A 15,929-nucleotide genomic window follows, 5' to 3' on the forward strand; every position below is an offset into this window, starting at 1 on the left:
ATAGCATCTTCGTCTCATTGGTTACACCTGTGGCCTGTTAAACTCAGGCCTGTTCCTAATCTTTGAAAACTGGCCCAGCTGCAACTCCTTAGGGGTGAGATTACTCTCTACACTACCTTTATTTTCTTACATTCTATCCCCCCAAAGTAAGCCTTTTGGCAAAAAAACAGGTTCTCACGTGCAGGAAAAATGCAGCCCTCAAAATCACAGTAAGTGATAGTTAATTATTTCGTAATTAATACATCAGAATTCCAAATCCAACAATGCTGAAGAATGCTGCCCCATTCATGTGTGTAGGGGAATAGAATACAATTAAATAGAGGTAGTATAGGAAGTAATCTTACCCCTAAGGAGTTGCAGCTGAGCCAATTATCAGAAACTAGGAACATGCCAGAGTTTAACTGGCCACAGGTGTAGCCAATAAGAAGAAGAGTGCTATAAAAGAGTGGGGTGGGTACTTGAGAAGGAACTAGAGTCAGCTGGCTACTGCAAGAAGAAGGAAGAGTTAGTGCTTAGAGGAGCTGTCTGTGAGAAACATCAAGGAGGTAGGAAGCTCTAGTAATATAGAACTTTTCCAAAATAGTAGTACCTCTGTGGATTAACACTGCAGCAAGTCTCAAAACAGTCAGATAAATTTCACCAGAGAGCTGTGCTGCAGATAAGCATGTGCCTGCTGAGAAACTGATGTGCTGGGGTTTATCTGGGGGTAGGAGGGGAGTTGGTTAGAATTGGAATGAAAGCAGTCAGATTTAGTTATAGTGTAGAGAGAGTATTTTAATAACAGCAACAGATGAAGCCATAATGGCCTGACTCTATACTCATGAAGGAAATTTCAGCAAGTAATAAGCTAGTAATAAATGGACTAAAATTGTTTTAGCTACTAGGGCTGCAGTTAAGAAGTGGTCTCAGAGCACAACCTAAAATTTCAACTTTTGAGCATGAGGAAAGTGTTCCAGTGCAAAGCTAGTGAGGGCTTTAAAGTGGACTGAGAAGAGCACATATTTCAAATAATCTGTGCCTGGGAAGGGATGCAGCCAGGCTCCAGCACAATCACAGGGTACAGGTTCTTAAAGGGAAGAGGGGCTGAAAAACCATCATATTTCAGATGTGCCTGGGAAGGGATGCAGCCAGGCTCCAGTACAAAGCATGGGGCACTGGTTGCCAAAGAGGGAGAGCTGCCATGCTGTAGCATTGAGGGCACATGCCCAGGAATATGTGGAGCATGGGTAATCAAGCCTTGCTGGATCATTCTGGCTCCTCCAGAGCAACCTGCTGCTCCCAGGAAAGCAGCATGCTGGAAGGCTTCACACAAATGCATTTGAGTGGCCCTGGATCAGTAAGAGGATCTTAGGGATGCTGCCTCAGTACTCTCCCCTCTAGCAGGGGCAGCAGTGGTGCCACCAGTGAGGGTGAGAAGAAAACTGTGGCAGCCTTTGGGAAGGAAGAAAAAGGAAAAGGCAGCTACCATGCAATAACAGCTCCAAAGGGGCTGGAGAAGAGGAAGTGAGGCAAATGAGGTGCTCAGCATCACACTGGCTCAAGTGATTTCTGCTGTTTATCAGAAAAAGGTGCAGCTCAGAGGAAGGAGCGAGTGTGGGCAGGCAGCCAGGGGAGGCTGGGAGCTCAGCAGGGCTGTGAGCACTTGTTTCTCACACAGTTCATTTCCCCCATCTGCCTGGTTCACACTGAGGCCACGCACACACCTGTGCCAGGCCAGAACCAAGGTGCCAGAAGGGCAGGACTGAATGCCTGGGACCTGGAGCAGTGTCCCCACACAAATCCACAGAAAATCACATGCTCAGTGCCAATAATTTGCTGGAGGAAGCACGCCTTAATCTTTTAAAGTGTCACAGATCCTTGAATGTGAAGGTTTAGTAACTGCTTGAACAACCCTCGTGAAAAGGTTTGGCCAAATCATGTCTGTGTTTTTTATTAAAGGAGACCTTCAAAATGTCATGCTGGGTGGATTTTTACCTTAAATTGGCCTGAGTGTTACCTACACAAAATCCTGTTCTTGCCATATCAAAAGCAAGATGTGGTTGGGGTTTTTTTTTAACAAAACAGTATCCAGGTAGGTAGAAGACAAAAAAGTTACATTCTAATTATATACTGCATGAAATTATGACATTTTGAAAGCTAGAAAATTACTTTGTTTCATAAACAAAATTACAGCAAAATCATTCAGACTTGATTTTACAGTTGTCATGAACTACTGGATTACTGACTGTAAGAAAAAGAACCATAGTTTAAATAGTCAATGTTTTTAAGCTGTGACATTTTTTGCTAAAACATCCTTAATTTTTTAGAGAATTCAGAGTGTTTCTGTTCATAACAGAGTCTTGTTTCATTGGAAAATTTTTAGCCTGCTATCAAGTGATCCCATAAAGCAGGGCAGAACTAATGGCTTTATTAAGTATATTTACTTCAGGCTAAATGGAAGGAGCAATTACATTCCACTTATGCAAGAAAACAGCTGGAACCTGCTGAAGGTACCTCAGAGTGTAACAGAAAATATAAAAAGGTCTGGTCAGAAGCCTGACAGGTTTGCTGACTCAAAACACAATGTCAGGGAACTGTCTGTCCAGCTGTGTGAGAAAGGGGCACTGGGACCTGGGAGGGAGGTGGTAAAAAGCAGCTACAAACAAAAACACACAGCCAAAATATCTGACAGGTCTGCCTGAAGAGATTTAAAGGAAAACAAAAAGAAAAAAAAGTAGCAGGGCATATTTTCTTTAAATATTATTGTTGAAGGCTGCAAAAGCATCTGTAAAGGAAAAGTTAAGGAGTGGGATTCCAAGTTTCACGTTTCTATCCTTGGTGACGTTTGGACTTTGTGTAAGAAGGAGAATTGCCAAAGAATTGAAGATGATGGTAAAGAGAAGTCCCAGCACATGTGGAGGAATGTGCTTGAGGGTGATTGGAAATTGTGAAATGAGAACTAATTAATCAGCAAAAAGAAACTAATGTGCATCTGTTAATTATTTAAGCAAAAGCTGACTTATCTTTCCTACTTACTGCTTTTTCTTTTGGTTTTTGTTTGGTTGTTTGGTTTTGGGTTTTTTTTTCCTCCATACTCTGGGTCGTGCTAAGGACAGCAGTTCTCCTTGTCCACCATGAGCCCATGAATCTTCCTTGCTGTTACAGCATCTGTAGGTCAGCCAGAGCTTTGCAGTGGAACTGCTTAGGGCCATTTTCCTACCACAAGCATCACAAAAAACCACAGAATTTGAAACTCTAAAGCTGTATTTCATCACAGCCCCAAATGAAACAAGGTGGCTTTAGACAAGGAGGAAATGAGAGTGAGACAGATTATAACCAGAGTATGTTCAGATGTTTCCTCTGCTAATAGATGCTTGCAGAGCAAGCTGTAGGTCTTACTCTCAGTGATGCAATTTTTGGTGGCCTTCTGGGATACAATAAAACCTATAGAGTCTCTCCTAAGTCCCAAAAACCAGCCTTTCTTTCTGTTTCTTTTTGACAACATGGCTACTCCTAACTCTACTCAAGAGACTCATTGTTGGTACATTTAATTCTATGATTTCCCAGCTTGCTGTCTCTCAATTCTCTCCTATCCTCACTTCACTCAATGGGAATCTTTTACCTAGGCTTGCCCATGTGCTCTTGGAACAGATGCTACTGCTCTCTCTATCCCACCAACTCCATCTGGCCTGGAGCAAGAAGGGAAGAAAACTCCACAGCAGACCTCATCCCCTCTGTGCAGCTACTATCCTTTTGAGAATGCTGTGTCAGGAATATTGCAAATGATTAAGACAGCATCCACTACCACCACCTTGGTTCTTCCAGGCATCCTGGAAGTTCTCTGGCTGTAAATATATCACCCTACTGCTTCTGTACAGGGAAGGTGGTGGCTGAGGTGATAAAGTAAAAAGAATTTGCTCTTCCAGGGGGTTCAGGCAGGAGGGTTAAGCAACTCTTTTCCATGGAAGTACAATATACTGAGCTTATCTGCATGCCTCATAAAGCTCATGTATTTGCTGTAAACTGTCGGTACCAACAGATTAGTAACAAACGTGTGTGCCTGATGGGAAAAGGTGGCAACTGAATCCTTGCTCTTGTCCATCTGTTGCTTGCTGTTTGTATAACTCCATATTACAGCATGCTTGTTTAGGTTTCAGCTGCTTGTCGCACGTACGAGTGTATATATATATATGTATGTGTTTGTGTGTATATTTTTGCTCACGAGGGCTGTGTGATTGTTTAGCTTGCAATGCTGCTCCCTTCGGCTGGGTGCAGGGGTGTGTGAGGGTGTGCCAGCAAACACGGGCTGGCTGAGGGCTCGGAGATCCGGGCCCGCTGCTCTCCCTGGCCCGGAGGGCTGGAGCCGGGCAGAAGCCTCTATGGATCCCCGAATTCCTCACGGATCCCTGAGCCTCTCATGTATCCGTGAACCCCTCATGGATTCCCAAGACCCTCACAGATCCCTGAGCCCCTCGTGTATCTGTGAACCCTTCATGGACGGCCGAGCTCCTCGCGGATCCTTGAGACCCTCACGCATCTCCGAGCCCCTCATGGACCCCAAGCTCGCGGGCACACGGGCTGGACACGCTCGGTCCTGCTCTCTGCAGGAACACCAGAGCACCCACACAGACTCCCAGAGCTGCTCGGTTCAGAAGGGACCTCAGGGGATCATCCCACCCAAGCAGGGCCACCTGGAGCAGGTGGCACAGGAACGCCTCCAGGTGGGGTTGAAATGTCTCCAGAGAGACCCCGTGGCCACCCTGGGCTGCTGTTCCAGTGCCCTGCCACCCTCGGTGTAAAGTCCTTCTACGCGCTGAGGTGGAACTCCTCGGGTTTTAATTTGTACCCGCCGCTCCTCGAGCTGTCGCTGGGCACCGCTTTAGTCTGGCATTTTCCCTTGGCGGTATTTACATGTATTGATGAGATCTCCCTTAGCTTTCTCTTTCCTACAGAGACCTGCAGCTGGACTAAACAAGCGCACCTCCCGCATGTGCCCTCTGAAGGGATGAGCCCAGCCACAGCAGGAGCACCACAGCACTCCCAGGAAGACACGGAGGAGCTGGAACCATCATGCTCAGCTCGGCTCCCTGTGTCGTGTGTGGGACTGGAGTGTCCCTGCGCCGCTGCGGACACACCGAGCGACCCCGCGTCTCTCTGTCCCCGGCCCGCCCCTCGCCACCGCCCGCCATCCTGAGCGCCGGCCGCTCGGCGCTCGATTGCGGCGGCTGCTCCCGAGGCGGCGCGGCTCGGCGCTGGATTGGTGGGGTCTGCGCGGCGGGCGCAAGATGGCGGCGGCGCTGGGCCGGGGGCTGGACATCAGCCTGGCGGCGCTGCGGCAGCACGACCCCTACATCAGCGGCATCGTGGACGTGGCCAGCCAGGTGGCGCTCTACACCTTCGGCCACCGCGCCAGCCAGTGGGTACGTGCGCGCGCCCGCCCCGACACGCCCACCGCGCGCGCCGCGGGGGCGGGGCCTCGCCGCGGGAACGCCCCGCCCCCTTCCCGGCACGCCCCGCCCCCCGGCGAGGTGTGAGGGTGGGGAGCGGGAGGGGCCCGGCGGTGATTGCCGGTGTGTCCCGGTGTGTCCCTGCCGTGTGCCCGGTGCGCCACCGACAGCCGGCCGGGGCACGCTGAGGAGCACCGGGGTGCCGGGAATGGAGCTCTGGGAGGCTGCAGGATGGAGGGGTTCTGCCACGTGCAGGGGAGGCTGGGGTTTAACCTGGGGTTGTGGGAGAAAAGGGTTTAACCTGGGGTGGTGTAGGCTGGGGTTAGCCCGAGGCCATGGGAGACTGGGGTTTACTTAAAGCTGAGGAGGCTGGAGTTTAGCCCAAGGCCACCGAAGATTGGGATTTAACCCAGGGCTGGTTTTTATCCCAAAGCCATGGAAGACTGCGGCTTAACACAGGTTGAATTTTTATCCCAAGGCCATGGAAGACTGGGGTTAAACCCAGGACTGGTTCTTAACCCAAGGCCATGGAAGACTGGGGTTTAACCCAAGTCTGTTTTTTATCCCAAGGCCATGGAAGATTGGGTTTTAACCCAGGCCTGGTTTTTATCCCAAGGCTGTGGAAGGCTGGGGTTTAAGGCAGGGCTGGTTCTTAACCCAAGGCCATGGAAGGCTGGGGTTTAACTCAGGGCTCCGGGCCTCAGGCACTCCTCTGCCCTTCCAACACCTGTAATGGAACCCAAACATTTGCAAAAGAGTGGTGGAGTTACCAGTGCTAAAAGCATTGTTGTAAAATGTACAAACATAATTACCTTGGGGAAGCTGTAGGTAATGGAACATTTAGGCTCTTGGCAGGCGGTTCTTGGCTTGCTGTGACAGTCAGACTCAGGGCCTGTGTTTGAAGAATGTGCCCAATCTGCCTTTTGTGTTGTTTTCCCCCATTTCTGTGCCAAACAACACCCTGGAGGGCAGGTGCCCTTTGCAAACTCCTTTCTCTGCCTCTTGCCTGTGTGTTGTGCTCAGGTGTAGCCTGGAATGAACCCAGCTCCATATCTTACCTCAAACCTGGCTCAGCTGCATGGTGCCCTGTGCTAGCTCCAGCCTCTCACCACCAACTCAAGAAATATGGTTTAGTCGTGTTTTTCCTGGCTTGGGTAAAACAGAGAAAAAGGGGGCTCACTGATGGTGACAAAACACTGCCCTGTTTTCAACTTTCTTAATGTTCCTTTTCTTCAGGAGAAGACAGATGTGGAGGGAACGCTGTTTGTTTACACCAGGTGAGCACATTCTGACATATGAGTGAAACCTGTGGAAGAGCTGGCTGGGATGGAGTATGGCTGAATGAAATAAAATGCTCCCCGTTGTTTAAGGAAAAGAAACTGAAACTGCCAGAAGTAAATGTGGGAAGGAAAACCCTCTGAAGGAGGCATGACCTTGTGTTTTGATAAGACTTCCAAATGCGATTTAAATGTCAGTATGGGACATGTTTTATGGAAAATCCTTTCTTTAGGATTTTTTTTCCTCCTGAGAAGGTGAGAGGCCTCAGGAACAAAATGTAAACAATGGTTATCTGCATCTGCTGCAATGCAACTGTGCATCTGTGATTGGTCTCATGTGGTTTTTTCTAATTAATGGCCAATCACAGTCAGCTGTCTGGATTGTCTTGGTCAGTCACAAGCCTTTGTTGTCTTTCTTTTTTCTATTCTTAGCTAGCTTCCTGGTGAAATATTTTCTTCTATTCTTTTAGTATAGTTTTAATATAATATATATCATAAAATAATAAATCACCCTTCTGAAACATGGAGTCAACATTCTTGTCTCTTCCCTCATCCTCATCCCTGTGAACACTACATGGGTAAACTGTAGAAATCTTCTGTGGTGGTTTAAGTAGGATTTGCAAATTAAAATTGTCTGAACAAAAAAGAGTGAAATAAATAATGGAACTGTGGAAAGGAAAGGAATGGCAGAGCTTTTGAAATGTTGTGTCCCCTACTCAGGGAACTTTCATACTACTTGTCTGTTCATTTTTCATGCATATTTCATCCAACATTTTGTATGGTTTTCATTATTTCTTTTAGCAGCAGCTCTGGTTGTGGCTTTCAGAACCTCATTTTTTGCACCATTTGTTGTAGCACTTGTGTTTGTTCTGTTGTGGGGATTCCATGGTGGTGCCCCAGCATTTCTCTGTGACTGCTGTTAAAATCAGAGAGTTGCACAGTCAGCAGCTCTTGCAGAAAAGAAAGTTACTTTTTCAGCTTTTGTGTCAAAGAGGATCTGGTAGGAGAGCTGAGAAAGCAGGAGATGGCTTTGAGCAGTGTGTGAGGTGACAGAAGCCCAAGAGGCTGTGAGCTTTGTGGGAGTGCTGGTTTCAGTCCCTGCACTGGCAATGGTCATCAGCAGCTTTTCTCAGCTCAGTGGAGATCAGGTGCTGTAAATTTGCCCCCACAAGAGGAAAGCAGCAGCCCTTTGTTGTGCTGGCACTGGGTGGATGTGGTGACTGGTGTGCTGCAAAACAGAAGCAGTGTTTCCTGGTGTGTTGGTTTCAAAGCTCAAGAACTGCCAACATGAAACCTGCTCCTTCTGGTATTTGTTATCTTTCACTGCTGTTTTTTTTGCCTGAGGAAGTTTCCATTTAGGGCACAGGTTGCACTTTAGGCAGCAGTATGGAGCAGGTTGTAAACTGTGAGTAACAGCATGCATTGTCCTCATCATCAGTTTTAACCTTAATTTTCTGTGACTACAAACAAATGTATGATGTCCTGTGGAAAGCACATTGCCAGCAGACAGTTTGGAGACCGCTGGTGCTGTGTTTGTTTCTCCTCATTACCTTAGTCACAGTGTAAAATGATGTTACCATTTTACTTGGGCTGACTCACTCCCTGCCCAGCTCATCTTTGTGAATTCGAGGAACAGTCAAAAAATCAGACTTCCAACTGCATGAGCACCAGTGGAAGTGGACTGTTTGTTTGTTTGAAGGGCAATATTGACCCTTGCAAACAAGGATTATTTGTTTGGTTGTCTCCAATCCTGTAAAACAGGTTCCAGTATTTTGGTTTCATAGAGAAATCCACACAGCAGCAATTAAGCAGAGGTGGCACTTTCCCCAAATGTGTAGCCATCATCTTTTCCTTTGTTGCCAAACTTGGTTTGGAAGGAGTGTCTCCTGTCAGGATCATGACAGGTTCAACAGTTTTATCTAAATGACTTGAGTGTCATCTCCATGAATGAGCATAATGACTTAGAGCCACAGCATGCTTTGGGTTCATCATTTATCAGGGATTATTCAGTGATGGGAGAGGATTCACAGCTGCTCTGGGGCAACCTGTTTCAGTTTCTCACATGGTGGCTTTTGTCCTTAGGTTTTAGGTAGTATAGAAAATTCTCTCTGACTGTTAGTATCTGCAGTTGTCCACCTGGGTGCTGAGAGCTTGCCTTGCTCTGTCTTGGTTTAATTGCTGCTTTCTAGTCCAGCAAGGAGCTGTAGGTGGCATTGAATCACATGATACTGATGGTCTGTTTATTTCTCATACGTAATGTAGGCCTTTGCCATAATTAAAAGGATTACCAAAACTGCAAGAGTCAATTGTTATTTCCTTGGCAACAAAATTAGATTTTTGTAGCATCTCTTAGAAATAAATAAATAATGAATTGGAGCACTACCTAACAAAGAAAATAAATAAATAATGAGTTGGAGAATTACCCAACAAAGAAATTATTGTGATTTCCTTTTCCCTTGACTTAATGGGATTTTTACTTGTTCCCTTTCAGATCAGCTTCTCCAAGGCATGGTTTCACAATAATGAACAGACTGAGCATGGAAAACCGAACAGAACCTATTACTAAAGACCTCGATTTCCAGCTCCAGGACCCTTTTCTGCTCTACAGAAATGCCAGGTGTAAGTATGTGACACTTTGGGTTAAACATTGCAGTCAAGCTCTCTTCATTCTGTTCCTGGTTAAGGTAGTCCAAGTGCCCAGACTGCAGCATTCAGGGGGTGAAATTGAAGGAATGAATTTTGCTTTTTTGATGTTCTGAAAGAGAAGAATTGCTCAGTGTTCCCTAAAATGCCACCCTACTAAAGAAAGTATTAGAATGTGCTTAGGAGTAATCTCCTCACTTAACTGACAAATTGTGGATGTTTGTGGTTGTGATGGGCTGAGAGAAAGTCTGTGTGTGTTTTCTGAACACACCCCAGTCACTGCTGGGAAGTCTCAGGGTAATAGTTGTAGTCTTGATTTTCTGTATAAAAATGGGCAAATACAGCCAATCCAAGCCCTGTGTTCTGCTCCAGCTCCAGAACCCTGCTCTTGGAGCATGTTGGAAGGCAGGTTGCTCCTCAGCTATTGGGGTAACTCCTGACAACATAATGCTGAGTCTAATTTAAACCCTGCTGAAAGATAAAGTCATTACTTTGGGCTTCCTGTTGATATTGCATGATTATCTTTGCACAGGAATTAGCAAGTGTCAGGCAAGTTCAGCAGTGAGTGGAAGACATGAGGAATTTGATTTGTGCATGCAGATCTGCACACAGACTGTTACAATGTGCAGGCAGCAGCTGGAAATTCACTTTGGAAGCAGAGCTGTAGTACCTGATCTGGCCTTTGTCCTTTATGCATAAAAGCAGATTTCAGAAATGGTTTGTGTGAACTGTGATGCTCAGGTGTTCCCTCTGGATGAACTAAAGGCAAAAGCAATCCATGGCTTGCAAAGTAGCCCAATTTGATAATCTGCTAGACCTTCTTATTTCATAAACTAATTTGGAGTTGAGAAACATATCAGGAGGGAATGCTGTTGTTCACACACACTATGTGGTAGAAGCAATAGAGGAAGAACATTCTAAATAGCCTAAATGAAACTGCTGTTTTTGAGACTCTTTTTCTAAGCTGACAAAGAACTGGAATTCAGAAGCAAACTGAAAAGACTTGCAGACATCTCCAGGCTAACCTAGACTGGGCCAGACTTTAGGATTTTAAGTACTATTCTCTCTGATTTTGAAGGCTTTTTCTTATGTAGCTGTAATCTTGTTTAATCCTGTTTTGGCACTTCATTAGAAGTTTCTGTATTTATATACCAATATCCCTTTTGAAACCTGATCCATTAATTTCTTTTTTGTTGGTACAAGTGGTATAATGAGTAATTAGAAGTTGTCATAATTCTCTGGTGACAGAAAATAAGTTTTTAGATTGATTACTGCACATGAATTGTAATACTTTTTTTTACTAAGAGAAAAATCAGGGGTTGGGGAAAGTAAGCTCTTTTTTCACTAAGAGATGTGAAAATTTTAGATTTGCAGGGAAAACTTTAGATTTATATTTCTCAAATATAAGTAGCAGCCTGTGCTTCTGAGCAGGATGTCTGGGTCTGTGTATCTGATTTTTTTTCAGGGTTAGCTGTTTGCTCTAACCATGGGTAAATCTGTACCTCTTCATTGAATTGTGAGTTTGGTTGTCTGAGAGCAGATTCATGTTTGGTTTTATTAAAAAAACCCTATAAATCCTGTCAGTATCAGGTGAGTTCTGGTATAAGGTTATGTTACCCCTTATCTTCCTGAAATATTCTTATAAAGGCTTAATTATTATTTCTTCAAGAAAACTGAAGGTTTTGAGACTTCAAAGCAAAAGCTTCTATTGTTTACTGGGATTTTCATGAAGACATCTGTTTCCAGAGCAAATTGGGAGACAATTTTTACCAACTCATTTGAGTTGCCCAGGTTTTCTTTAGGTCCCTACAGTTCATGTGGTGATTTCTTCATTGAGTTGCGCATACCTCTTGCCCTTTCTTCCTTATTTTGTATTTCAAAGCCTTTGCAACATGAAATAAAGGGATCTCCGTGACAATAAGTGTGGGTTTTCACAAGGGTCTCATCCAAACACAGTTCTGAATTTCCTCTTCAATTTTGTAAATTAATATTTTCTTGCTTTTGTACAATTTGCCTTTATAGATTTTTGCAAAACTAAGGCTTGAGGTTTATTGTTAAATGAACTTTACAAAACTGGGGTGTTTAGGCCCTTATGCTGTAGGACTGTTTTTGTCTCCTGCTTTCACATACTAACAAGGAGTACTCAGGGATAGCAGTTTACTCTGCAGAACACTGAACAGTTTGGCAGCAATACTTAACAGTATCTGGAAACAAATTATCTTTTTCTAACATGCTGTTTGACTTAATGGCTTCTTAGGCTGCTTTTCATACATGTCTCATTATCAGATCTAACAAAACTAACAATTCCCTCTGCATTTTTAAATGCTGGCCTTGCCCATTGTTTTGTTTCTTCTAATATTCAAAATTCATTTTGTACAGCTGAGTATCTGTAGCTGGTTGTATCTCACAGTCTAAAATAAATCTTTTTTGGCAGCAAAAGGTGGTGCTTGTGTAGTGGACAAGCCCAACAACATTTTGTGATGTAACAGCTATCCTTTTGTAAAGCTTGCTTTGTATCCAATATATGCTCACAATAGAAAAAAAAAATCCATAATTGTACACAATAAATATAAGTTTTAGAAATGCTTAAGATAAAAAAGGTATATTTAATCCTTTTATTTTCTTTTTTCATATTTCTGTTATTGTTTCATGTGATCCTGGTTATCTTAAGTTGAATTATTGTCTGAACACCATGTTGGAGGCACAGTCTAATTCCAGGACTTTTCAGGCTGGATTTGGGATGCATGCCAGTTAATGTTTGTTCTGATCCACTATTTCACAGCAAAGTTTTTTTTGGGAAATCTGTCAGGGTAGAGCTGGGGTTATTCATTTCAAAGCCAGGAGGGAAGCTCAAGTTAGTTTTTAATGCCAGCAGAAATCTTTGTCCACCAAGGAACAGAAGGTTTATGGCTCAAACAGGCAATTTTCAATGTGACCTTTAAACTTCTGTAGTTAACTGCAATTTTAGGTGCTTGCTTACTGAGAGCAAGACAGTAGTTCTGGTTTTGTTTAGATCATCTAACAATTTTTAAATTTTCATGCGTTATGTATTTGACTACATAATTACATAACTACATAATTATTACTTTATTTTCATTAGTTTTTCCTGATAGTTATTGGGAAAACCAATAGTCAGAGCCTGCTGCTTAAGCCTGGATGCTGATTGATATGAGATGGTTCAGAAGAAATATATAGCAGTAAATTATTGATTAAATTACCTTAATTTTCTCCCTTTAGCAGCTGTGTAATAATTACAGCTATTCCCCACTCTCTACTGTACCAGGTGTTTTTGTCTGTGTGCTGGGTCAGGGAATTATTTCTTGATTTCACTCATTTACCTTTTCATCAGTGAATTGTGCTTTTGATGCTTGTAGGAAACAGAGTTTGGGGAATATTAAGTTGCTTGTCTCAGAACTGGCTTCACCTTGAGCATTTTAGCTGCCAAGAACACAAGATCCTGCCTTAAAATAGTATGCTAATTGTGACAATGATCTGATACAGGTTAATTGGGTGCTTTTCTGCTATATTGAGTGCAGAAAGAAATTGTGTGACATGTCAGCCAGTATTTCTCTCTGACAGTTTCTGCACCTATTTGGACACAGTAGTTACTTTTCCCTTCTCTGCCACACTGTTACTCCTGTCATCTCCTCAGCCTGACATGGAATAAAACCTTCCTAGTGAAAGGTGTCTGCTGAATTTGGGCTCTTGGTGGTACCAAAGCAGAGCAGACCTGCCTGGATTTGGCACAGCTGTCCAGACACACGTGGTCTGTGCATAACCTTACACTTGTCTCAGTTTTTCACTTTAACCTGCTGCCATATGTCTATCAGAACCCTGAACATTTTGTATTATTTTCCCAGATTTTTACACTGCAGAGACATCTGGTAAATGGGATGGGAGGGAGAGGGAAGTTTGCCAGCTGTCTAAGGAAATTTTGTGGGTTTTATCTGTGGTTTGTGGGTTGCTGTTTGTTGTTTTTGTTCTTCCCCCATAGTTCATAATTATGTATGAAAATTTTACCAAATATATGCTTGGGGGCAAGTGCTTGTAAAATGTTTAGGAAAAGGTAACAGTGTATATTTTCCTCAAACTATTATTTTTCATTCTTGGATTGTTACAGCATCAATGATGCTCTCAAATAGAGCAACTCATCTTATTTTGAGACTGTGGCACATTTTAGTTCACCCTTCTAAGGAAATGCATCCTAATAAAAATACAAATGAATTATAAATGTCCCACCTCTGCAATGACCCTGCAAGTAGCATTTCTCTTGTAAAAAACATCTTAGCTTGAACACTTTACAAATCTACTTCTGAAGGGAAAAGGTAGGAAGCAACAAGAAAAGAATCAGAGTGATATGTAAAAAAGAATATATGATGAAAACCAATCCTCTTTTGGCTACCATAGTGTATTTTTCCTCTTGAAATGTGTTCATAATCTACACTATATTATTGTGTAATTGTGTATTTTAAGCCTCTTTTTCTTCTGATTTTTTTTTTTTGAACATGAAACCAGCATTTGGTGGTGAAATTTCCTTGTGTATATATTTAGACTTGGCCTTCTGCATATTGACCAATAAACTGCTCCTGGCTCAATTGAGACAGGCAAAATAGGTATTCCAGCCTTTGTCTTTGTAATGTAACAGAGTTTGTTTGGTTTTGGTTTGGGTAAAAATACCAGTTTAGAAAGGAGAACCTTTTTTATCAGCCTCTGTCCTGCCAACGTTCAGTATCAGGTCCAGTATCAAACCCCAAAAGGATCAATGCAGAAAATAGAAATGTATATTCAATTGATTATTCTCCAAATCCTCCTTCGTCTTTCAGAATTTTAAAACAAATAACTGTAAATGTGTTTAACGTAGTCCAGTTTGTATTATTTTTTTCTCTAAATGTCTACAAATCAGTGGTCTACTGATTCAGAAACATTACATGGCTTTCTCTTGCTGCATCATTACACAAAGTGCAGTGTTTTTGTCACAACTGAATAAGTTAAAACCATTTTTTGTGCTTATTTGCAGAACTATTGTTCTGGCCTGCTACAACCTGCATGTTTTGTTTAGGAAAATATTTCTGTAGTTTACAACCCTTTGACAAGTGTTTGTCAATTTGAAACAAAAGTGCAAACTCAAACTGTAGAAATGCTAAATAATTTTGGCCTTGCCCTTCTTAGGGATGTATCCTTCTCAGCCTGTTTTTTTGCTAAACAGTTTTGGGTAAAGCTGTTTTTGAAAAGTGCCTGGACTGACTAGTGCCATGTCTCAGAATACAAATGTTTGTGCTTTACCTGAGCTTCTGTCCTTGGAGACATTTTTGTTCCAGAGATACAAACAAATCTCTCCTCTTTTCCATTCCAGTTTCTCTCCTTTGATCAGCATTTTAAAAATTCATTGTGTATCCAGCAAGACAGAACAACAGCAGAGGTCATGATTATCTTCCCGGGATGTTCCTGGCCTTAAAGTGAAACCTCAGTTTTGCTGAGAGTGTTGGAATACTAACAGGCTGGAGCATAGGCATTCTTTTCCTTTTTTAAATTTCCAAAGGAAACATACATGCTGAAAATTCATGTTTTTAATGAATTAATGTTTTTAATTCTAAACCCAGAAAATGAAGGATGCAGCATGAACTTTGTCATGTTGCATGCATTTTTTTGGAAACCTGTTTAAATTTCTGTCCAACCGAACTGTTGTGTAGTTTTTAATCTGCAAATTTTCTTGAGAGAAGTAAGCAAGCTTCTGATTGCCTCTGTTTATTGGATTCATAGGGATGATAATATTTTTTTTCATGCAAGATAGCCTCTGGCACTCAGTTTATTGACTTCCTTGTACCTACACTCAAAATACCTGTTCATAAACCAGTTTATAAAAACATAGATAAAGGCATTACTAATTTTCTACTACATTTCCCATATAGCTCCTGCCTTTGTGGTCTATACTTCAACTAACCAATGATTTTAATGTGCTTAGAAAATGGTAAAAATTACTTCAGAATGTCAAGGAAAATAATAAACTGCCCCTTGGAAATAGTATAGATACCAATTTATATTTTTATCACTAAAGCCATAAAATATGTGCATTTATATGTTAGATTTTCATGCTTTCTGTTTCATTTGAATTTTCAAGGCTACCTGAAAATCTTTAATGCCTGCCTGCTGAGATATAAAAATATTATTATAACTTGATGGCATAAGTTAATAGTGCAGTCAGGGGTAGATGGACATGAAGGAAAGTGGGTTTTAACATCAGTAATTATGGTTTAGCAGTCAGGTTATTTGGCTTGCCTCTTCTAGAGTGCACAAACTACAGGGTTTGAAACTTGTGGCTAAACTTTGTTTAATTCCATGGAAGGAGGAGTGTATTTTTAACCTAGGGAAGGGAACAGGAGAATGAATTCAAAATAAATCAACTGAAAAAATGCCATAGAATATAGTTTTTGATGGAAACTTGTTGTTGATCATGGTTTCTTCTTTCCCCAAACTGAAGGTGCCACTATTCTGAGCAGAACACTGGACTAAGTGAACTGCAGAACCTCCAGCCAAACTAAATTATTATTGTGACTCTAGGAGTAGCAGCTGTTAATTAATTCAG

The 15,929-nt window shown here is 42.5% G+C and overlaps 1 protein-coding gene across 1 annotated transcript in view; it reads left to right on the plus strand.

Annotated features, from left to right (window-relative positions):
* Positions 1-5,252: 5,252 nt before the first annotated feature.
* DCP1B (decapping mRNA 1B) overlaps positions 5,253-15,929 on the plus strand; it is a 41,611-nt gene continuing 30,934 nt past the window's right edge. The window contains exons 1-3 of the mRNA XM_058021915.1: positions 5,253-5,399; positions 6,663-6,703; positions 9,195-9,322. Coding sequence (XP_057877898.1) covers positions 5,265-5,399; positions 6,663-6,703; positions 9,195-9,322 — 304 coding nt within the window. The 5' untranslated portion in view covers positions 5,253-5,264. The remainder of the gene's footprint in view (positions 5,400-6,662; positions 6,704-9,194; positions 9,323-15,929) is intronic.

Source organism: Melospiza georgiana, chromosome 4 (genome assembly GCF_028018845.1).
Source record: "Melospiza georgiana isolate bMelGeo1 chromosome 4, bMelGeo1.pri, whole genome shotgun sequence".
Classification (NCBI taxonomy): domain Eukaryota; kingdom Metazoa; phylum Chordata; class Aves; order Passeriformes; family Passerellidae; genus Melospiza; species Melospiza georgiana.